This window comes from Eutrigla gurnardus (genome assembly GCF_963514095.1).
Source record: "Eutrigla gurnardus genome assembly, chromosome: 6".
Taxonomy (NCBI): Eukaryota; Metazoa; Chordata; class Actinopteri; order Perciformes; family Triglidae; genus Eutrigla; species Eutrigla gurnardus.
The window spans coordinates 19,433,563-19,457,669 of NC_139920.1; the positions used below are offsets into that span (position 1 = coordinate 19,433,563).

General features: G+C 44.1%; 1 protein-coding gene across 1 annotated transcript; it reads right to left on the reverse strand.

Annotated features, from left to right (window-relative positions):
- Window positions 1-9,200: 9,200 nt before the first annotated feature.
- On the reverse strand, window positions 9,201-20,622 carry LOC311014298 (uncharacterized protein). Its single transcript, XM_084010839.1, has 5 exons — window positions 20,118-20,622; window positions 13,937-14,033; window positions 11,228-11,381; window positions 10,883-11,034; window positions 9,201-10,129 (listed from the first exon to the last, which is right to left on the reverse strand). Coding segments are annotated over exons 1-5 (723 nt in total). The 5' UTR covers window positions 20,436-20,622; the 3' UTR covers window positions 9,201-10,127.
- Between the last annotated feature and the right edge of the window lie 3,485 nt (window positions 20,623-24,107).

The following is a 24,107-nucleotide window of genomic DNA, read 5'->3' on the forward strand; positions in this document are numbered from 1 at the left end:
TGAGCTAACAGGAGGAGCTGACGTAGCTTCACAGACCTATGGGACGAGCTAACGGAACAAGCTAATGGAACGAGCTAACATAGCTTCACAGACCTACGGGACGAGCTAACTGGACAAGCTAACAATGAGCTTACGTAGCTTGACAGACTTACAGGACGAGCTAACAGGACGAGCTAACGTAGCTTCACAGACCTACGGGACGAGCTAACGACGGGCTAACGTAGCTTTACAGACCAAAGACGATAATGTTTTCTATTGGAGGGGAATACAGCAGTTACAGGGGTCACAGTGACCCCGCCCACTTCTGTAAAAGGGCGGGGTTATGTCAGGAGGAGTCACATACTTTTTTTTCTAAATGTCGTTTTGTCATAAAATTAAAAACGAATGTTAAAACAATAACGAACCAATGAAAATGGCCTTTCTCCCACCGGTGCTGACACGTTAGTGACCGACTTGTTCAGTGGGAACAAGGACAGGCGTGTGTGTGTGTGTGTGTATGTTTGTGCGTGCGTGCGTGTGTGTGTGGACGAGCAGCGGCATGCTGGGAAATGCAGTATAATAGGAATGCACTGTGATGAGGACAGAAGGAAACTGACTTTCACGTTTTAGTTTGATGTTTGTGCCATTTTTCTGTTAAAAAAAGAAAGTTCATATGAAACTTGAAGTTATGAAGGAGTCAGTCAGATGTTTGTTGTTGTTGCTGTTGTTGTTTTTCTCCTTTATGTTCCTGCTTACATCCCAATGCATTCTAGTATTTGTAGTCCTGTGCTTCCTGCTGGTTTCCGGTTCATCCTTCTCTTCTCGGCTCGTTTTCCTGCCAAAAGAAAAAAAAAGCTGAAAGAAAGAAAAGTTGTGATGTTTGTGAGGTGTGAGACCTCCGACCTTTCCCCCATCTCGGTTTACAGCATTTTCTACATCCATGTCTGCGTATTATATTCTGTGACAAATGAAAAAAAAAATCGTTTTTTGTATATTTTCTTATTGGATGCTTATGAAGTCCCATTAACAAATGCATTTATGTGATTGGCTGAAGAGCTGACGAGGGGTCAGAGGTCATGGCGCCTCATTGGGACTTTGTTTTTCTGCGCTGCATGAGCAGGAAAAATACATTTACGGACTCTGAAGATTTCACAGAGAAAATGTTAAGATGTGTTTGAATCTGTGTTTGATAAATTCACCAATAAAACATGTTCCACTAAGAGTTATTATTATTGTTATGATTATTATTATTATTATTGCTATTATTATTAACATTAATAATAATAATATACATTGTCTACCGTCCATCCATCCATCCATTGTCTTCCGCTTATCCGGGGCCGGGTCGCGGAGGCAGCTGCCTGAGCAGGGACGCCCAGACTTCTCTCTCCCTGGACACTTCCCCTAGCTCCTCCAGGAGGACCCCAAGGCGTTCCCAGGCCAGCCGGATGACATAGTCACTCCAGCGTGTCCTGGGTCTTCCTCTGGGTCTCCTCCCGGTGGGGCATGCCTGGAACACCTCCCGAGGGAGGCGTCCAGGGGGCATCCTGTACAGATGCCCCAGCCACCTCAACTGGCTCCTCTCGATGTGGAGGAGCAGCGGCTCTACTCTGAGCTCCTCCCGCGTGACGGAGCTCCTCACCCTATCTCTAAGGGAGCGCCCCGCCACCCTACGGAGGAAGCTCATTTCGGCCGCTTGTATCCGGGATCTTATTCTTTCGGTCACGACCCAAAGTTCATGACCATAGGTGAGGGTTGGAACGTAGATTGACCGGTAAATCGAGAGCTTCGCCTTTCGGCTCAGCTCTCTCTTTACCACGATGGACCGATACAGCGACCGCATTACTGCAGCCGCTGCACCGATCCACCTGTCAACCTTCCCTCACTCGTGAACAAGACCCCAAGATACTTAAACTCCTCCACTTGAGGCAGGAACTCTCCCCTGACCTGGAGGGAGCAAGCCACCTTTTTCCGGTCAAGAACCATGGCCTCAGATTTGGAGGTGCTGATCCCCATCCCAGCTGCTTCACACTCGGCTGCAAACCGCCCCAGGGCATGCTGCTCGAAGGAGCCAACAAGACCACATCATCTGCAAAGAGCAGGGATGAAATCCAGTGGCTCCCGAACCAGATCCCCTCCGGCCCACGGCTGCGCCTAGAAATCCTGTCCATAAAAATAATGAACAGAACCGGTGACAAAGGGCAGCCCTGCCGGAGTCCAACATGCACCTGGAACAGGTCTGACTTACTGCCGGCAATGCGAACCAAGCTCCTGCTCCGGTCGTACAGGGACCGAACGGCCCTTAGCAGAGGGCCCCCGACCCCGTACTCCCGAAGTAACTCCCACAGAATGCCACGAGGGACACAGTCGAATGCCTTCTCCAGGTCCACAAAACACATGTGGACTGGTTGGGCAAACTACCATGAACCCTCAAGCACCCTGCGGAGGGTATAGAGCTGGTCCAGTGTTCCACGGCCAGGACGGAAACCGCATTGTTCCTCCTGAATTCTCCTCTCCAGTACCCTGGAATAGACTTTCCCAGGGAGGCTGAGGAGTGTGATCCCCCGATAGTTGGAACACACCCTCCGGTCCCCCTTTTTGAATAGAGGGACCACCACCCCGGTCTGCCAGTCCAGAGGCACTGTCCCCGACTGCCACGCGATGTTGCAGATGTTGTCTACCACTTATCCTGTATTCAGGGTCGCGGGGGGGCTGGAGCCGATCCCAGCTGTCATTGGGTGAAGGCAGGGTACACCCTGGACAGGACACCAGTCTATCACAGGGCTGACATATTGAGACAAACAACCATTCACGCTGACATTCACACCTACGGGCAATTTAGAGTCATCAATAATAATATTATTATTAACATTATTAATAATAATAATAATATTATTATTATTTTTATTGTTCTGTTGAGACAAAAAACACCTGTTTATATTATTATTGATGAATTCAACATGATGTTATATTTGATTTACTTCATATTAGTTTTATTATCATCATGGTGTTTGTATAAAATATAAAACAGTCTTGTTGTTTTATAAAGTCGAGAAAATGGAAATACATAAAAAAAATTACACATATAGGTTTGTACAAGTACAGGACTTGACTACTTTCAACTTAAAAAAAAATGCAGAACTTCAAACTATCATTTTAATTTGGAATAAAAAGCTGGTTTCTATTAAAACAACTAAATGGTTTTTAAATGTTGGTTATATTTCTAAATATTGACGATCTATATGTTAAAACGATATCATACATTAATAATATACATATTGATACAAATTTTAAATATGGAAGCAAATACAGATGTTACTCTCCAAATTAACTGTAAATAATTAATAAGTAGTTAACTGAAACTATCAACACATCAAAACAGCTCAAATAGCGAGCAAATAAAAATCCTTGAATTTCTACTTTAGTTTGAATTTCCTCCGCGCATCTCATGACTGACCAGCGCCACCTCTTATTGGCTGCCGACCATCCCAGTTAACACTGGTTCCACTGGTTTTACTTTTTAGCATCTTCAACCCAAGAAGAGGTTTTCAAAAACTATTATTTGTTTGAATATCAATGAAAATATTATGTAAAGATGTAAATAAATATGAAAATATTTGTTAAATATTTACCTTGAGTCGAATAATCCACCAGATTCACACATACACCAATCAGAGGGCAGCAGATACTGATCACATCCAATCAGGAGGTTAACGAGCATAGAGCTGATTGAAAAGTAGTCATGACAATGAACAAGACTTTAGTACAAAAAGATTTTCTGTGAAATTTCAACATTTAACTATAGTTAGGCTGAAGGTTTCATCTGATAACATAATAACAATAATAATAATGAATATTATTATAGTAATAAAAACAATAATGATATTATAATACTAACAATAATAATACGAATAACAACAAAAATAATTATAGTAAGTACAATAATAATTGTTATTATATTAACAACAACAACAATAGTAATAACAATAATTATTATAGTTTTAACAACAACAATAATATTATTCTAGTAATAACAACAATAATAACAATAACAATATTAATAATGTGTCTCTCTGAACAGAATGAGAACATTTAAATGTTTCATGTTGAAATAGAGTTGACGCTATTTTGAAGGAGATTAATTAGTGAAGTCTGACCTCTTGTGGTTGAAACTGGAGCTGCAAGTTTCACTCATCCACCATATAAATAATATATATATATAATATAAAATATTATATTATATTTATTAACTCCTTAATTATATTATAACGTCATCACTTTATCTCGTTTTTATCGTTTAATTTAAAGTTATGCTATTTATTCAACTACATGTATGTAATTTTACTTCAAATACATGTATGTACTTTTACTTTTAATACATCTATGTACTTTTATTTTAAATACATGTATGTACTTTTACTTTAAATACGTTGTTGCCTGTAAAGTTGGAATATTCAGTTTTCAGACACAATCCTTTTTATGCCTATCATCATCAGATACAATGATGACATCACATTCACCCAGGTGAAATTAATTCATACATAAGATTTGTTTGGTGCTAAAAGACAAGACGTTTGCACATTATTTCAACTTTATGGGCGACACTGTACATTTACATGTACGCACTTTTATTTTAAATACATTGATGTACTTTTACTTCAAATACATTTATGTTATTTTACTTTGAATAAATGTATGCACTTTTACTTCAAATACATTTATGTTATTTTACTTCAAATACATTTACTTTAAATACATTATTATTATTATTATTATTATTATTATTATTATTATTATTATTATTATTATTATTATTATTATTATTATTATTATTATTATTATTATTATCACAGTCCAAAGATATTCAGGACGGGAATAGGTTAATTGATGACTCTAAATTGCCCGTAGGTGTGTGAATGTGAGTGTGAATGGTTGTCTGTCTCTACATGTTGGCCCTGTGATAGACTGGCGTCCTGTCCAAGGTGTACCCTGCCTTCGCCCAATGACAGCTGAGATCGGCTCCAGCCTCCCCGCGACCCTGAATACAGGAAGCGGTAGAAAATGGATGGATTATTATTATTACACAGGTGCCCTACGGTGTAGCAATAATAGCCTAAAGAACACAATATATGGTACTATTATTTTATCATTTCATTGTAATGCCTGAACATACAGTACATCTGGAAGTTAAGTCTATAATAATAATAATAATAATAATAATAATAATAATAATAATAATAATAATAATAATGATAATACATCAGTTATTAAAATTAGTTTTAATCATCTGAATCTGTAAAGTAACTTATGTAGTGAAAATGTTCCACCAGAAGTGATGAAGTACATACTCCATTACCGTTCTTCAGTAGCATTTTCAGGTATCAGTGGCCTGCCTTCTACTCATACTTATATTTTAAAAACAGACTCGTTACTTTTAATGCATTTGAGGAGAATTAATTATTCATTTTTATTATTTTTAATATGACGAGATTAGAGAACATTTCAGTACTTTGCATTTTTATTAAAGAAGTAGAATTAGTATTACTATACAAGTATTTGTACTTCTGCGGGTCGTGACGGAGGAGGAGACGCCGGAAAACACGACTGCTGCAGAGGGGAGGGGCCTTGTTGGTCCCTGCTGGTCCCCTGGGTGCTGCTTCCTGGGACCCCGGTCTGTCTGGGTTTAATGGGACAGCCATAATTACTGGGGTCGCCATGGAAACGAGGCGTCACGACACGCAAAGAGGGACGCGGCTTGCTATAAAAGAGACGGACCCTGATGCTCCGGAGCCCTGAGACCACCAGAGCTCCGAGACCACCGGAGCCCCAAGACCACGGGAGCCCTGAGATCACCAGAGCCCTGAGACCAGCAGAGTCCACCGGAGCTTGAGACCACCGGAGCCCCGTCCGTCTGCTGCCCAGGATCCGACTGAGTCCTCCTATGGCTGCACGAGACGCGCTGGACCTGAACACCTGTGCCAGGTGAGAAGATCACGTGCTACATCATAATAACAATAAAAATATGACAACGTTGTATTAGTTTCTCAGATAACAAAGAAAAACGCGATTAAGACTTTAATAATAATAATAATAATAATAATAAATAAATGTTAATAATAAATAAATAATGTGCAGAATATAGATATCACTTTTTAAAATCTAATCAGAATCTCTCTCTCTCTCTCTCTCTCTCTCTCTCTCTCTCTCTCTCTTCAGTGATCCCGAACGATTCCTGATGAGGAAACAAAGATGGCGTCCACATGAGATCAGAGGTGAGGTCATCTTTGATTTCTCTGATTGATGATTATTTAATATAACAGTGTCTGTATGAATTGAAGTTAGCAGCGGGTGCTCTGATTGGACGTCGGCGGTGTGGAGCACACTCCATAGAGAAAACCACTGATTTAAGCAGACACCAATCAGCTCTGGAGAAGCTGGTTTCTTATTCATGTGTTCCTCAGACCTGGTTCTCTGGACTCCAGCTGACACCCCTCCTCTCACCCCTCCCCCTTCAGGTTCTGGTCCCCATGTGGTCCACCGGGTCTCCACCAACCAGCGGGAACGTTGGCGTCAGCAGAACGTCAACGGGGCGTTCACGGAGCTGCGGAGTCTCATCCCCACGCACCCCCCCGACAGGAAGCTCAGCAAGAACGAGATCCTGCGCCTCGCACTCCGATACATCAACTTCCTGGACCAGGTGCTGACTGACCAGGACCTGAGCGGGGCCCCTCGGTGCCGGGCTGGGAGTGTGGAGCAGGAAGACCTGTCACCAAACTCAAGCTGTGGGGGTTCAGAGGATCCAGACTCAGACAGTCTGATGGAGGACCAGGACTGTGCTGGTCTTCTGCAGTACCTCCACCTGCCCACCATCTACTGATGAGACCAGACCGGATCCAGCAGAGACCAGTAGAAGTTTGTTGTTGGGATCTAGAACCCGTGTTGTTGTCTTCATGTGATATTCACATCAGAGCAGCCACCAAGAATTCTGTAAGAGAAGAAGAAGTTCTGCTGACTCAGCAGGAGGACCAGTAACCAGATTTAGGTCTTTTATTGTGAAAGGATCCTTTGGTGCTTTTATTCTTTGTGATGTCAAATGTTTCTGTAAGAAAACACATCAATAAATATGAATGTCTTTCTCAACTTGTTGTTGTTCAATGATGCGTTCGGGTGATCAATCACTCTATCAATCAATCACTCAGTCATATCAATGGGGTGGACTAAATCACTTCTAACATCCTGTTGGTTTCTGACTTGAACATGTTATTTAAATACTAAATAAATTCAGCAAATATTATTATTGTTATTATTATTGGGCCACATTTCAATACAGTAAGATTATAACAGAAATAATGATAAAACAAAAACAAATAAAGGTCTATATTTTCTTTAAATGTCATTTATGAGTCAGAGATAGGGTTGGGCCGATTCCTGGTTTCACCGGTCCGGTCCGGTTCGGTGTACAGGGCTAAACCGGTTTAATTTATGCAAACCAGTTGAACCGGCATTTGTCCTTATGACAGTTTCTGGGAAATTAAAAACATCAGCGACCTGTGCCGACGGCATCACAGAGCTAAATCCAACATGTCTTTCATTAGTAATAAGCTGCAATAATGATAAGTGATTAAAATTGTATTCTGATTATTTTTCGGCCAAAGCCTAGTCAGAGATGAACAAATCAAAAGGAGTTCCTAACAATGACAACAACAAATAGAAAAGTTTGTCTATTTTGCTGTCATACTGGATATTGAGTCTTTTTATTTGATTCTTTTCTAATTTAAAACATTGAAACATGATTTTTACGTTTGTTGTAAAAGTTCAAGTTATAAAGGAAGAGAAGAATCTTTGTTGTTTTGAGTTCAGCTGACTCCTGTTGTTTCTGTATAGCTAACAGGTGACACTGGGATATGTAGTCCAGCAGGGGACACTGGGATATGTAGTCCAGTTCAGAGCTATCTGGATCTGGTCATGTTGGCCAGATAAAACTCTTTGAAAAACCGGGTCCAGGAGACAGAGTGGGACCACAGAGTCCAGAGACCACCAGAGACCACCAGCCGGTGAAATGAAGCTGCAGAGTTTTGACCCAACGAGACAACAAGTGTCCATCAGAGCCATAAAGGGGGCGGAGCCTGATAAACATCTCAGCCAATGAGATGGCCCCGAGGGACAGCAACCGGTCCCCGAGGAGAGAGGGGGCGTGTTCCAATTAGTGAGAGTGTGTGTGTGTGTGTGTGTGTGTGTGTGTGTGTGTGTGTGTGTGTGTGTGTGTGTGAGATGATGCTCCAGTCTAAGTTCTCACCTCCGTCTCTCTTCATCAGTTTATCTGATCAGATTATTTAAAAGTGTGATTTTTGCTTTTTTAACTGAACTTACATACTTTACTTCAGGAAGGTTTTGAGTACTTTTACTTGTAGTGGAGTATTTCTAGTATGTACTAGTACACTGTGAAAATACTTCAGTACAAATGAAATTAGCAGGTATTTTAAATGAGTAACATGGAAGTACAAGTAGCAGAGAATGGAAGTACTCTAGTACCGCAGTGTGATAATTGATGAGTCTGTGTTGATCAGATAAACTGAGACAATGAAGAGACGGAGGTGAGAACTGGAGCATCATCTCACAAACACACACACACACACTCACTAATTGAAACACGCCCCCTCTCTCCTCTGGGACCGCTTGCTGTCCCTCGGGGCCATCTGACTGGCTGAGATATTTATCAGTCTACTCATCATTGGCTTGTTACAGCGACATGCCCCGCCCCCCATGACCTCAGAACCCTCCTGACAGACTGAACTGTGGGAAATCCCACCATGCTGACTCTCACAGGACGATGAATTGATCTGTGTTAGAATAACACTCCGAGGTGTTAGAATATATATATATATATATATATATATATATATATATATATAAAATAATAAAATAATATAGGTCTCGAAAATCTACTCAAGTAAAATGTCACAAAAGTACTCACAAGTAAAATTTACTGCGGGAAATGTAACGTGTTACTACCCACTTCTGTGTGTGTTTAGCCCTCCTCGGGGTCAGGGCCCTCTGAATCATGATTCTGAGACCAGGTTTAGAAGTAAATGTTCAGGCGTTGTAGTGCAGAGCAGCGTCCATGAGCTAACCAGTTGCGCTAAACGTGGTTATGTGAACATGGAGGAGCAGCTCTGATAACAACACACACAGAGGGAAACTGAATGAGGACAAAAAGCAGATTAGAAACTCTTCAGGTTTATTATGAAACATTCAAACATTCAAAACAGTCGAGTCGTTGCTTAAAACAGGAAAACTTACAGAATCCTTCACGCTTCACTGTAATAACTGACTCTGGATCAGAATACTGAAAAGTCTGCTCGTCGTCTACCTAATGAACGGATTCAACCACAGATCAGTGATCAGTTTCTCATTGACAAAGGAACAATTGATCATGAACATCACTAATCACCAGATTTAACCGTCGGGTACAAACAGGACACCAGCTTCACTTCCTCTTCCATCAGTCTGTAATCACATCTGCTCTTATTGTGAAGGGTCAGCTTCCGGTCTGGAATAAGAAGCCGTGGAGCTGCAGAGACACGCCTGCAGCATTCTGGGAAAAAATACTTTCATGATGATAAATACTTATGATTCATTAATTTATGTTTCTCTGTTCAGCAGCGGATTCTTAAATCTTGGACGTCCCTGAACGCACCAGCATTCAGAAGTACAGTAACGGAGTGCGTTTACTAGACAACTGAGGTACAATTTAGGGTACTTTTATTTTCCTGGAGTATTTCCATGCCCTACTGCTTCCTACCACGTTGTGTACTGTGTTCTGGTTACTGTGTTCTGATTGGATGAAAGTAAAGAGGGCGGGTGTATGTAAATGTAAAGCAGCAGCGGCGTGAAGTCAAAGCAACCGTTAAGCTTCATAAAGAATAAAGTTTAAAAGGAGACAGTGGTGAAGCAGCAGTCAGTCAAAGCAGAGTTTCTGTCCAATCAGCCATCGCGTCAGTGTCTCCATGGCGATCAGTCTGTTTGTTACGTCGACAGGAAGTAGTACAGCAGTCGTTTAGTCCGTCCAGGCTCTGCCTCCGAGGCTCGGCCTCCGACCTGGAGCTCAGTGGTGGTTGTCCTCCGACAGGTCGCCGCCTCGGAACAGCTCCTGTAACCACGGCAACACTGTTAGAACTACAACAGAGTAGAACTACAACAGAGTAGAGCTACAACTGAGCAGAACTACAAAAGAGTAGAAGTACAACAGAGTAGAAGCAGAACAGAGTAGAAGTACAACAGAGTAGAACTACAACCGAGTAGAAGTACAACAGAGTAGAACTAGAACAGAGTAGAAGTAGAACAGAGAAGAACTAGAACAGAGATCAGATCTTAATCCTAAAGAGATCAGATCTTAGTCCTTGAATTAAAATAATAAGAATAAGATAAGATAATATAACTGCAGTGAAAAAACCCACCAGCAGGTGGAGCTGCTCTCCTCTGCTGAGGAGCAAACCTGGTTCAGGTGAGACCTTGTTCAGGTCAAGCCTGAATGTTCAAAACATAATGTTCCCTTTGATGTCCTGTCCACTAATAAATGCAAATGTTTTAATCTGAAAACTTCTTTTCACTTATAATCTTTAATCTTTTGAAGTCCTGTCTTTACTTATTGCACACTAGTCTGTGAGACGGGTCACCACATTACGTGGTCTGGATGTGGATATTTGGATCTTTGGATCTTTAACCACTGAAATCAAAGTGTGATTCCCAAGTTGGAATATTAAAAATATAAACATTATTGGACCATTACAGAGTTTTACAGACTTGATAAAAAGCAGATTTTTACAGTGTAAATGATGCATTCGTGTGCAGTAGGAGTTTTGCGGTTTGTGTACGCGGGGCGTTCGAGGACGCCGGTACTCACAGGAGATCAGACGCAGAGTGCTGCAGACCAGCAGCGTCAGTGCAGGACCTCCAGAGAGGGCCGAGGTGGAGGAAGACGGGGGTTTGGGGGAGGAGGAGTCCTGCTGCTGCGTCTCCGGAGGACCTGCAGATTCCACGTCTTTACACTTCAGCCTGGGGATACAGAGAGACACCGTCAGACCTGTAGCCCCCATCACCACCCAGCCAGATCCGGGTCCTCTGGATCTCTACTCAGACTCCACTAAAATACTACTTCCATTAGTACCAGAGTACACAAGTCTGGACCAAATATCTGCACATAACTGGGACACAAATCTGGACTTGTGTACTAGATCTGTCCACTCACAGCTGTTTCTGCAGATACTGCTGCCTGGACTCGCAGGCCCTGGTCTGACTCTGGGCCGCCATCATCTGGCTCTCAGCAGCAGCCTGTAGACTGGAGCAGGACTCGGTCTGGTGTCCGGCCTCGGTCACGTTCTGCCTCAGGGCCTCGATAACATCTGGACGGAGATGGACAAAACCTTTTATATCTCGAAACACAAAAATTTGACTTATTGTTACGTTCACGTGGATTTTAATCTGCTTCAAATCCTTCTGGTTCCAGTCCCGGTCTCACCGGCTCCTTGTGCTACGAACTACAGGTGTGTTTTAAGACTACAGCTGCCAGGATGAATATGAAAAATGAGCAGGATTGAAGAATAAAACATTATTTTCATCAGTTTTATGAAGATGAACACATGATTCTGTTCGGTTCCTGTTTAGATATTATTGTTATTGACTAAAACACAGCTGATGATGTTTAAATCTGTGTGATTGATTGGTGTAGCATCATTAATATCATAAAGAGATGATAGATGAGGATTTAGAGTTTGTTCTGATTCATGATGACAGTTACAGCTTCTGCATCAGGCTTTAACTCTGATAGGAAAGGCACTTCCTGTCACTCCTCAACATTCAGAGGCAGCCGGTGGACGGACGCACAGAAAGACCTTCTTCCTGTCTATTATGGCATCATGTGACTTGTTGCCGGGAGACGGCGGTCGTAGAGGAGAGTCTTGTCCTGGATCTACCCTGCTGGTCCCGGGCTGGACCCCCTTTCGCCTTCATTTTTGGTGCCATAGATTCAACGAGCCGCTTGGTTGTGACATCATCAGATCTGTGACTCTCCTGATCCACCACCTCCCAAAGGAGTCCTGCTGGTCTGAGACCCTGATCCACCACCTCCCAAAGGGGCTCTGCTGGACTGAGACCTGGTGACTATGGGGGTCATGTGAGGTGGCGCTACAGGAAGCAGCATCATTAGGGGGTCCGCCTTGGTCCTGGAGGCTGCGTTAGGGGTGATCAGGTGTGGAGGACACCTGAGGAGGAGGACCAAGAGAGCAGGAGAGAGCCAGGAAGTGAAACCCCGGGGGCCACTGCTGCTCTACTGTGAGCAGCCTGACATAGTGATGCTGTTGACCCGGAGCGGTCCAACATAGCAACAGTAACTAAGGGAGGTCCCGGTGTACAATCACAGTCGAGTCTGGTGCTGTTTTGACTTATAAGGAGTCGCGGAGCGTTATCGCTGACTCACGTCACTCAGATATGTGAGGAATGACGGCGGCTGCCAGCTCTCATGGTTTTTGTTCATGAGCTGGTTCGGGACTAGATTCTGGATCAGGTTCAGCCAAAAAACCTGACTTTTAGAAACAGCGTCTGTCTCATTGTGTTTCTCATAACGAGAGAAACAATCTGACAGTTCTGTAAAATTTTGTTCTGACTAGCGAGGCTAAGCCCCGCCCCTTCCTGCCTCCAGCATGGCACCTTCCTTCAGAAAAAATATGGACGTCAGTCAACATCCATAAGGCGTTTTCCTTGTGAATATGATGAATGAACCCCGTCACCTTGGATGCAGGACTCTTCCAACAGAGTACTTGCTTGCAGTGACGGGTGTATAATATAATATAATATAATAATATATAATATAATAGGCGGTTATGTCTCATGTTTGTTCCATCAGCCTGATGTTTATCAGCCGCTCCAACACAATGCATCTCTCATATCTGCCTCATACAGGAACTCACACTTCCCTCCGACTATTCACAGCAGGAAGTCACCTCCACCAACGAGGCGCTGACTTCCTGTTTCTGCTGCTACTGGAAGGAACCTCTCTTCATTCCTTTAACCTTTAACAAACACTCTCACTGCCCCGGGACCTGCACCCAGCTAGTCCCGTCCCGGGTTCATCTCTCTGTCCAACCCGGGATGGGACTTCACCCAGCTGGTCCCGACCCGGATCCAACTCACTGTCCAACCCGTTCTCACTGTCACTTGTCACAATTACCTGCTGCATTGTGGGTAGAGCAACAGACATAGTCTAAAGACAGAGAGAGTCCAGACAGGGAGGAGGGAGGTGGACGGCGTCAAACAAACACAGGACTTTCACCCAGGACACAGCTGTCAGTGTCAAACTAAAAGGACACATTGACATCTTGTCACGTCATCGTTAGTGAGGAGACTGGTTAGTGCTAATGGTCATGTGACTTGTTAGTCAATTTAACTTCAACCAGCTCTTTTCCCAAACCTAAGTGGTTTGTTCTCTAAACCTAACTTCCTGTAAAGACGGACCTTTATTTTGAAAAGCGGTGATAAAGTGACACTAGAGGAGAACGTAGGGCGTCTTATTTCATATACTCTTACTCTCCTTCCTTCTTTATTTGATAATTTCTGTTTCCTCTCGCTGTCATGTACATGTATATATATATATATATACACACACATATACATATACATACATACACAGTATTCCTGCTGACAGTGGAGTTGGAATCAGGATCAGTTTTATATCTGTGGCTTCTGACTGATAATTAAAGAACAAGTTCTCTCTCATGGCAGAAAACACATTCCTGTATTTTTTTTTTCTTCAAACGGACCAATGGTGTGTATTTATTTACTGTGAGTCACCGGTTGCCATGGTGACAGTGGGGGAAAGTGCAGCTAAGAATACGGCGGGTGGCTGAGCTGAGAGTCTCCTTTCATGGCAGTGATGGAGGTTTTCCTACAGAGTGACGCTTACCTTCCTGCAGGCCGATCTGAGCCGTGAGGTTGGCCTCTGTCTGACGTAGCTGCTCCACCTCATCCTGCAGCACGCTGATGTTCCTGGTCAGGATGACCTGTAGCACAAAACAAGCACACCCACACCTTAACACACACCGGGACGGGTTCCTGGGGGGTTATAGTGGAGAGGAGGGGGAAGAGGAGCAAGAGGAGAAGGAAGAGGAGAAGGGGAGAAGGAAGAGGAGGAGAATGAGAAGGAGGAGAAGGAAGAGGAGGAGAAGGAGGAAGAGGAGAAAGGGGAGGAAGAGGAGGAGAAGGAAGAGGAGAAGAGGAGAAGGAGGAAGAGGAGAAGGGGAGAAGGAAGAGGAGAAGAAGGAAGAGGAGAAGGAGGACGAAGAGAAGGAGGAGGATGAGGACAAGGAGAAGGAGGATGACGAGGAAGAGGAGAAGGAGGAAAAGGAGAAGGAGAAGCATTTTAAAGCTGCTGATTAATCTCACGGTCGTCGTCCTCACGTTCAGATCTTTGTTTCTGGTCTCATAACAACTACATTCAATCTGTGTTTACGATCAAATCCTTGATTTGATGACGAAGACGTCGTCTGATCCATCACTGGATCAGGTCATTGTTTGATCGAGTCAGTGAATGATCGGGTCAGTGAATGATCGGGTCAGTGTTTGATCGAGTCAGTGTTTGATTGAGTCAGTGAATGATCGGGTCAGTGTTTGATCGAGTCAGTGTTTGATCGAGTCAGTGAATGATCGGGTCAGTATTTGATTGAGTCAGTGAATGATCGGGTCAGTGAATGATCGGGTCAGTGTTTGATCGAGTCAGTGAATGATCGGGTCAGTATTTGATCGAGTCAGTGATTGATCGGGTCAGTGTTTGATCGAGTCAGTGATTGATCGGGTCAGTGTTAGATCGGGTCAGTGTTTGATCGGGTCAGTGTTTGATCGAGTCAGTGTTTGATCGAGTCAGTGAATGATCGGGTCAGTGATTGATCGGGTCACTGTGACCTTGTGAGGACGGAGTGGAGAGGAAAGCTGTTTTTATGAATGTTTATAATACGGGTTGACTCAAGTCGTCCAGTAATGAAACAGAGATGAGTGTAAAGGCCTTAAGCAGGATTTATCATGTAAAACTCTAATTAAATGAATATTACAATCTTACATTATATGATATGAAATGACTTCTGCTGAATATACAGCTGAATATAAGTGAGTGTTTAAAGGAGAATCTAACCATGTGACCATGAGGAGCGTCTGTGTGAGTATAACTTCAGTGTCTTCATCGGTATAAACACGTTTACTGTTATTATTTAAACTCATCATGTAGTTCTGAAGTGAAGAGTCGGTTCAAGGATCTTAGGATGTCGAAGAACTGAGAGTCTGTCCATCTCCTTCACTGTTTGTTAAAGTTATCCACCATCAACCTGACGCTGCCCTGTAGGACCCTCTGTAGACCAGACCAGACCAGACCAGACCGTGCCAGGCTGCTGATTGAAAGCAGGACGGCTGAGAACGGCTTTTAGAAACATTCCTTTCCCTGAACGCAGCAGTTAAAGTTAGATCAGCTCTTTAAACAGTCCGCCACTTAAAGGAACAGTCCAAACAAATGGCTTCATCCTGAGAGGCTTCTGGACCCAAACAACCCACACTGTGCTAACGGGGCTAATGCTAACGGACCCATGGCAGAACATCGTCATCACCATCGTCATATACACCCTTAACAACCCCCAGGACCTCTCCAAGGACACCAGGAGTCTTCAAAGACCCCTGCCATACTTTCGACGACTTCCAGGACCCTCCTCAAGAACTACTAGAACCCAATCAAGGACCCATGTAACCTTTCCGCTGAAACCTCGTCAAGGACCCCTGGAATCTTCTCTAAAGCCGCTGTGGACGATCCCCAAGGACTCCTGAGACTTCTGAAAGAGCTGCGGAGCATCAAAAACCTCATCAAGAACCTCTGGGACCTCAGCAAGGACCTCTGGAACCGAATGAAGACCTATGGAACCTCATCAAGGACCTCTGGAACCTAATCAAGGACCTCTGGAACCTAATCAAGGACCTCTGGCACCTTATCAACAACATCCGGGACCTAATCAAGGACCCTGGAACCTAATCAAGGACATCCGGGACCTAATCAAGGACCCCTGGTACCTAATCAAGGACCTCTGGCACCTCCTGACCAATCAGAGCAGAGCTGTTTGAGGTCAGAATGTGAAGGTTAAAGGTGTTTTTAAGTGAACGTGTTGGTCGGAGACTCTCCTCTATGAAGAAGACGAGATGTGGCGGCATGGTAGAGTCAACAACAACAGAAAACGGCTGATATCTGGGCAATGCAATGTTCAATAGAAGCTGATGATCAACACCAGAAGACGAAAGTGTCCAAACACAAACAGGATGAGGAGACTAACTATGATAGAAGTAGACAATCCGGCGGATGCTTCTGTGGTTTGAGAGTCACAGGGAAGAGGACAGGAAGTGCTGCGGTGAGCCTTGTCTTAATGAAAATCATCACTACTAGAGACTAGGTTTCTGGTTCACTGGAACCAGAAACCTAGTCTCGATTCATCTTGATGTGACTGACCGATGAGAGCGAGCGAGCGAGCGAGCGAGCGAGCAGGGAAGCCCTGCCAACCAGAAGCTGATCAGAAACAAGCTGACTGTCCTCTAGCATCACGGCATCCTGTCTGACATCAAACAGCCCGTAGAATCAGACACGTATCAGACACGTAGAATCAGACATGTAGAATCAGACATGTAGAATCAGACACGTAGAATCAGACATGTAGAATCAGACATGTAGAATCAGACACGTAGAATCAGACATGTAGAATCAGACATGTAGAATCAGACATGTAGAATCAGACATTTAGAATCAGACATGTAGACTCAGACACGTAGAATCAGACATGTAGAATGTCTTGTGCTGATAAATATATCAATATAGACAGCGTTAAAAAAAGAGAAGTAACTTAAGTTAAGTCAGTATGTAGGAGGGAACGAGAGAGGGAACAAGGGAGGGAGGGAATGAAGGAAGGAAGGAAAGATGATGGAAGCGAGGATGATGGAGGGGAGGAGGGAAGGAAGGGAGGAAGGAAGGAGAGGATAGTAAGTGAAAGTAGACAGACAGACAGGTTGTCGGTCTCTAAGAGAAACTTGATTAACATCCAAAGGGAAACATGTGGCCTCATATGACAAACACACTAAAAACATTACAACACTAACACATTCAGAGTCAAGTAGTCAAAACCAAAACATCAGAAGAAGTTGATCACAGATCAATACAAGCAGACCAACCTGAGAGAAAGCATCAACCACTGAACCCACTCCCTCATATCACAGGGCTCCTTCAAATATCACATGTGGTTCACAGGTTTCACAGGAGCTCTTATCATCAGAGCTCAAATATCTAACCAGCATGCACTGGGGCATGCCTGAGGTCAGGAGATCAGCAGCTGGGTGTTCAGGAGGATTCAAAAAGTGACATGTGCAGACATACAAAGCTTTTATTTTGGAGGAATGCAGCAGAGTGAACACAAGCTGATCAGACTCAAAACCCGAATCTTTCTAGAAGCTTGATCGGGTACTCCGTTCACTACTACCTGCTCAGGTACTCTATTCACTACTACCTGCTCAGGTACTCTATTCACTACTACCTGCTCAGGTACTCCGTTCACTACTACCTGCTCAGGTCCGTTCACTACTACCTGCTCAGGTACTCTATTCACTACTACCTGCTCAGGTACTCCGTTCACTACTACCTGCTCAGGTCCGTTCACTACTACCTGCTCAGGTACTCTATTCACTACTACCTGCTCAGGTACTCCGTTCACTACTACATGCTCAGGTCCATTCACTACTACCTGCTCAGGTACTCCATTCACTGCTAGCTGCTCAGGTACTCCATTCACTACTACCTTCTCAGGTACTCCGTTCACTACTACCTGTTTGGGTACTCCGTTCACTACTACCTGTTTGGGTACTCCGTTCACTACTACCTTCTCAGGTACTCCGTTCATTACTACCTGTTTGGGTACTCCGTTCACTACTACCTTCTCAGGTACTCCGTTCAGTACTACCTGTTCGGGTATGTTCACTACTACATGCTCAGGTATGTTCACTACTACCTGCTCGGGTATGTTCACTACTACCTGCTCGGGTATGTTCACTACTACCTGCTCGGTTACTCCGTTCACTATGACCTGCTCGGTTACAGATAATGAAGACCAAGGTCATCGACTGAAAGGTCATTGACTGATTGTGTAATTGTGGACTTTATTGTGACAGATGATGTTTCACAACAATGTAGAACTGTTCATGATCACCATGTTTCTATCCTGTTTTCATAATGCAGTGTCACAGGGAACTCTGGGTATTGTAGTATAATTTAAACTTGTTACATCTCAGCAGGAAACAGTTTCTGCATTTGCACTCGTTCTGTTTCTATGAAATAAAGGGAATATTCCAGATCGTCCACAATCCTTAGTGATGAGTTTCCCTTCAGCAAATAAACAAGAGGGTCACCGAGGAGGAAGGCAGCAGAGTGAGGAAAACTAAGAGAGCAGGAAGGGAGGAGTGGACCAGAGGTGAAGTAAGGAGAGGAGGGAGGAGTCAGGAGGAGTCAGGAGGGGGGAGGGGGGCAAACACTCACTTTTTCCAACCAACAACTCTGAGAAAATGAAGCTGGAGATATTGGAAACAACTAAACTCTTCAGTTTAAAGACTCGGCATGCTGGGAGGGAAAACTATTCAAAGTCTTTACTAGAGGGAAAATATAAAGTCTCCAGAAATGGAAACAGTGGAGTAAAGAGGAGGAGGAGGAGGAGGAGGAGCAGGAGAATCAGTAAGAGAATACTCTTATAATAATAATAATAATAATAATAATAATAATAATAATAATAATAATAATAATAATAATAATAATAATAGATGAAGCGGTGGTGTCCAGGTTCTCTCTGTATGAAAGCATTGATCTGGGTGCGTTGGCGTCTCCAGACCAGATGGAAGCCGTTAGTGTTTCGGTGAGGTGGGTGTGGCTCTCCGCTGGCACTGCTTGCGCATTTTGGCAGTTAAACTGAATTAGAGTCTATTTTCAGTATCAGTTTGGTGGAGAGTTGGTAAGGAACTGGCTGTAAAAACAAGTCTTTGAGTGTCACACATCATCCACTTCAACATGAAAATGTGAGCCACTAGATACAGAGACCCTGGACACACCTGGACCAGGTCTAGGCTGCCTCGGCTCACCTTTATTCACAGTCAAACCAATCAATGGGATGAAACAAACAGCAGCTGGATCAGTGTTGTATTTTACAAGAACAGCAGATCTTCAGACCAAAACCATCAAATCCTCCACTATCAGACAATCGATTGGACATAAACATGCCAACAGTTTGGTGTTTCTCTCTTTGATATCTGAGAGTTCATAAATCAGAGTTCATAAACAAAACAATCAAGAGAACAAGTTCATACCAATAAGAAATCATTAGCAACAGCCCCAAATGCAATGCAATGCTGGGAAATGTGCCAAAAGCTTGATAATGTCTTTAAATTGACAGTGAGATTTCACAGGCTGGAGTGTTATCCCAGCATGCACTGGGTGAGTGAGCGAGCTCACCATCACAGCAGAGAACATTATGTTTGATGATCATCTTATTTTAGATTATTTCATTGTTTATCTCTTGTCTGTGACACGATGATAACAAATATATATATATTTTTTTCATTAATTGTAAAATGATTCTGGTTTGTTTTAAGGAGTTTGCAGCATATTTTGATGATTATCTGAACAATATTGTGAATAACGATTATTTTGATAATATCTGGTGTGATTGTATCTGAATGATTTGTTTTTTTAAATTCTCTTGCCAACATTAAAAGATTTCAAACTGCAATTAAAACAATGAACTTAAGTCAGTCTGGTTTTGGAACACATTAAGATGAATTAGATTGAATGATTCTCACTTGTAATAATAATAGTTAGTGAGTGATTTGTCAGAGGAAACGCAGACAGGAAGGAATGTAAACAGATTCATCTTTAACCTTGAACACACGTTTCCTCTGAGAAAGTAAAGATAACAGTTTGTCCTCCAGGAGGGAGTTATGTTTAGTGTAGTATGTAGTTGTGTGTGTAGTTGTGTGTGTAGCATGTAGTTGTGTGTGTAGTGTGTGTAGTGGTGCGAGGGAGTTGAACTCACGTTCTCCTGCCGGCTCTCCTCCAGCGTGATGTTGGTGGCGTTGAGGTGTCCCTGCAGCAGCAGGAGATGGGCTCTCTGGCGGTCCTGCTCCTCCCTCGCCTCCTCCACCTGCTCCTCCAGAGCCACCTTGTTCTTGTTCCAGACAACCTTGGCCCCCTCCAGCTTCTCCATCACGTCCTGCAGCTCGGCGCGGCACTGGGCCGAGCTCTTCAGGTCCGGGGACGTGGCCCACACCACGATGACTATCAGCGAGACGATGGACCAGAGCGCCAGCAGGGCGATCACCACGCTCCTCGCCGTCTGGGAGGAGGCTGCCATGAGGAGGAAGGAGGTGAAGACGATGAAAAGGAGTCGTGGAGCTGCTGCTCTCCGTGAGTCTCTCAGGTCAAGTGAGCTGTAGTTTCCCTTCAGGCTGGGCAGGAACACGGGGAGGGACTCCCTCACGGGGCCATGGCAAGCCTCGGCCACACCCCCGCCTCACCCGCTCAACCTCCTGCTCCACCTCCCCTTCTGCCTCCCCACCCTAAACCTCACCCTCACCCCCTCCCTGTCGGTGTCATCACGCCCAGAGAGCACGATCAACAGGAAAGACACACATGGAGCAAACTTTCCATGTGTGACTGAGGCTTTCTGTTTCACTTTAAGCCTCACGGCATCGAACTGCCGGGAACTCTGGAACGCCAAGTATGTGATGTTTGGCTGCAGGACGAGAAACGAAACTCAGAAAGACAGGAGGAGAGGCAGACAGGAGGAGAGGAAGACAGGAGAAGAGGCAGACAGGAGGAGAGGAAGACAGGAGAAGAGGCAGACAGGAGGAGAGGAAGATGGTAGGAGAGGAAGACAGGTGGAGAGGAAGACAGGAGGAGAGGAAGACAGGAAGAGAGGCAGTCAGGAGGAGAGGAAGACAGGAGGAGAGGAAGACAGGAGAAGAGGCAAACTGGAGGAGAGGAAGACAGGAGGAGAGGAAGACAGGAGGAGAGGCAGACAGGAGGAGAGAAAGACAGGAGGGAGAGGAAGACAGGAGGAGAGGAAGACAGGAGAAGAAGCAAACAGGAGGAGAGGAAGACAGTAGGAGAGGCAGACAGGAGGAGAGGAAGACAGGAGGAGAGGAAGACAGGAGGAGAGGCAGACAGGAGGAGAGGAAGACAGGAGGAGAGGAAGATGGGAGGAGAGGCAGACAGGAGTAGAGGAAGACAGGCGGAGAGGAAGACAAGCAGAGGCAGACAGGAGGAGAGGCAGACAGGAGGAGAGAAAGACAGGCGGAGAGGAAGACAGGCAGAGGCAGACAGGAGGAGAGGCAGACAGGAGGAGAGGAAGACAGGCGGAGAGGAAGACAGGCAGAGGCAGACAGAAGGAGAGGCAGACAGGACGAGAAACGAAACGCAGACAGGCAGGAGGAGAGGCAGACAGGACGAGAAACGAAACGCAGACAGGCAGGAGGAGAGGCATACAGGACGAGAAACGAAACTCAGACAGGCAGAAGGAGAGGCAGACAGGAGGAGAGGCAGACAGGACGAGAAACGAAACTTAGACAGGCAGAAGGAGAGGCAGACAGGAGGAGAGGCAGACAGGACGAGAAACGAAACTCAGACAGGCAGGAGGAGAGGCAGACAGGAGGAGAGGCAGACAGCAGGAGAGGCAGACAGGTGGAGAGTGAGACCTCATTCCTCTCCAGCAGCAACCCTCACTCTTTCCTGATTTCCTGCCAGCAGCTGCCAGAGGCCTCGCCACTCTGCTGAGCTGTGATTGGCTCTCTGCTGGTCCAATCTTTGGACTCCTGGAAACAGCCAACAACATGTGGATAAACATCAGTTAGTCCTGCAGGAACCAGGAGTCTCCGGGCCCCGGGAGTTTCCGGGCCTCACCCAGGCTGAAGACCCCCAGCTCTTTAGGGCCACACCCCAGTTATTACTGTTTCATAATAACAGACAGAAGGAAAGCAGCAGCCATGTGATCCAAAACATGTCACTGGTTTCATCCACTGCTGGGCTGGTTACATGGAAACCAACCAGAGTCATGTGACCCCAGATATCACAAGGCGTGTTCAGAGCTGCTGCAGAAACAAACAGGAAACTGTTCCTCAGCATCATCACATCACATCAACACAGGAGATGAAAGCTCTGACATAAAACACCCTGTAGACAGCGTGGACGTAGAGAGTACATGTTTACAGATGACCTCTGACCCCGTTCCATCCTCCAAACACAGCAAGTGGCTAGTCAGCTAGGTGGCTAGCTACTTAGTAGTAATACTAAGAAACTTAGTAACTTGATAACTAGATACTTAGTAGTAATAATACTGTATTAATACAGTACTTCTAGCAGTAGTATTAATACAGTACTTGTAGTAGTAGCATTAATACAGTACTTGTAGTAGTAGTACTATATTGATGGTTCTTCTGGAGGATGAATAAAGAGAAAGAAATAGTTTTATACAAACATCTGCAGACAAACGTTTGGTACGGTAGACACATTCAGATACCAAATGCTCCTAGAGATGTGCTAAGAACGATAAAACAACCCAGCCAGTATTAACATGTGTACACTCTAGAACATATCTGAACACATCATATTAGATTTTTCTCCAACAGTACTTCTAGTAGTACAATACTTCAAGTAGTAGAACTACCACAGTACTTCTAGTAGTAATGGAACTACCACAGTGCTATTAGTAGTAGTAGCAGTACCACAGTACCTCAAGTAGTAGTACTACCACCACAGTAATTCTAGTAGTAGTACTACCACAGTACTTCTAGTAGTAGTACTACCACAGTACTTCTAGTAGTAGAACTACCACAGTACTTCTAGTAGTAGAACTATCGCAGTACTTCTAGTAGTAGAACTACCACAGTACTTCTAGTAGTAGAACTATCGCAGTACTTCTAGTAGTAGAACTACCACAGTACTTCTAGTAGTAGAACTATCGCAGTACTTCTAGTAGTAGAACTACCACAGTACTTCGAGTAGTGGTACTACCACAGTACCTCTGTTGCGGTCTGAGGATTTCTATCGTTCCTCCATACATCCACAGCTACTCCTACCTGGAGTCTCTGCAGCGCCCCCATGAGGCTGTAACGGTTCATTACACCTCATCACATCATCAGACTGACATCAGAGCAGAGAGGAGTTCTGAATGGAGACGGAGTGTACCACCGCCACCTGCTGGTACAACACAGACAGACAGGCAGGGACAGAGAGACAGGCAGAGGGACAGAGAGACAGAGAGAAAGAGACAGGCAGAGAGACAGACAGAGACAGGCAGAGGGACAGATAGAGACAGACAGACGGAGATAGACGGAGACAGAGAGACAGAGATGAGTTAATCTGCAATATGTTAAGTTTCAGTTTGCTGGTCAGCAAGACATCATATATAAAAACAAATATGATAGCATTTAAACAAACAGTTTCTGGTTTCTCAAATGAGACAAACGTCTTCTTTTCACTGAATAAACACGTTGGTTTGATAAAGACATCACCAACAGAACAATTGTTACAGAACAGCAACACCACGCTTCCAAATGGAACAGTCCAAACATTTAACTGACAAATCTATTTTTAAATACAATAAAATAAAATGAGTTAAACAGTTAATAATGTATTAAATAGTTGTGTAAATATGTATGAATATAATAAGCTTAGTGACTGAGGGGGAGAGGGGGAGAAATAATAAATCAGTTCTAGGATTCATCGCGATGCTTTGTTGAGTGAAGTCTATTATCGACTATTCATTTTAATTTCAATTAAAAAAATAAAATGCAGCACATCAACTGTATCAAACAAATATGAAACGGTTTGAAAGATTTGAAGGAAGATTCTCATTCAATTTAAATCCAAACAGAGATGCATGGAGAACGGTTTAATAATGGATTAACACTGCCGAGGTTCTCCGTTAGAACGGTTTAATAAAGGTTTAACACTGCCGAGGTTCTCCGTTAGAACGGTTTAATAACGGTTTAACACTGCCGAGGTTCTCCGTTAGAACGGTTTAATA

Excerpts from the sequence above, each read along its gene's own strand:
- LOC311014298 (XM_084010839.1), bottom strand. The coding sequence starts at position 20,435 with ATGGCAGCCTCCTCCCAGACGGCGAGGAGCGTGGTGATCGCCCTGCTG. Across the intron at positions 14,034-20,117 it reads AGGAGAGCCGGCAGGAGAAC|GTCATCCTGACCAGGAACAT; the intron begins GTGAGTTCAACT and ends TTTGTGCTACAG. Across the intron at positions 11,035-11,227 it reads CAGTATCTGCAGAAACAGCT|GCTGAAGTGTAAAGACGTGG; the intron begins GTGAGTGGACAG and ends CTGTATCCCCAG.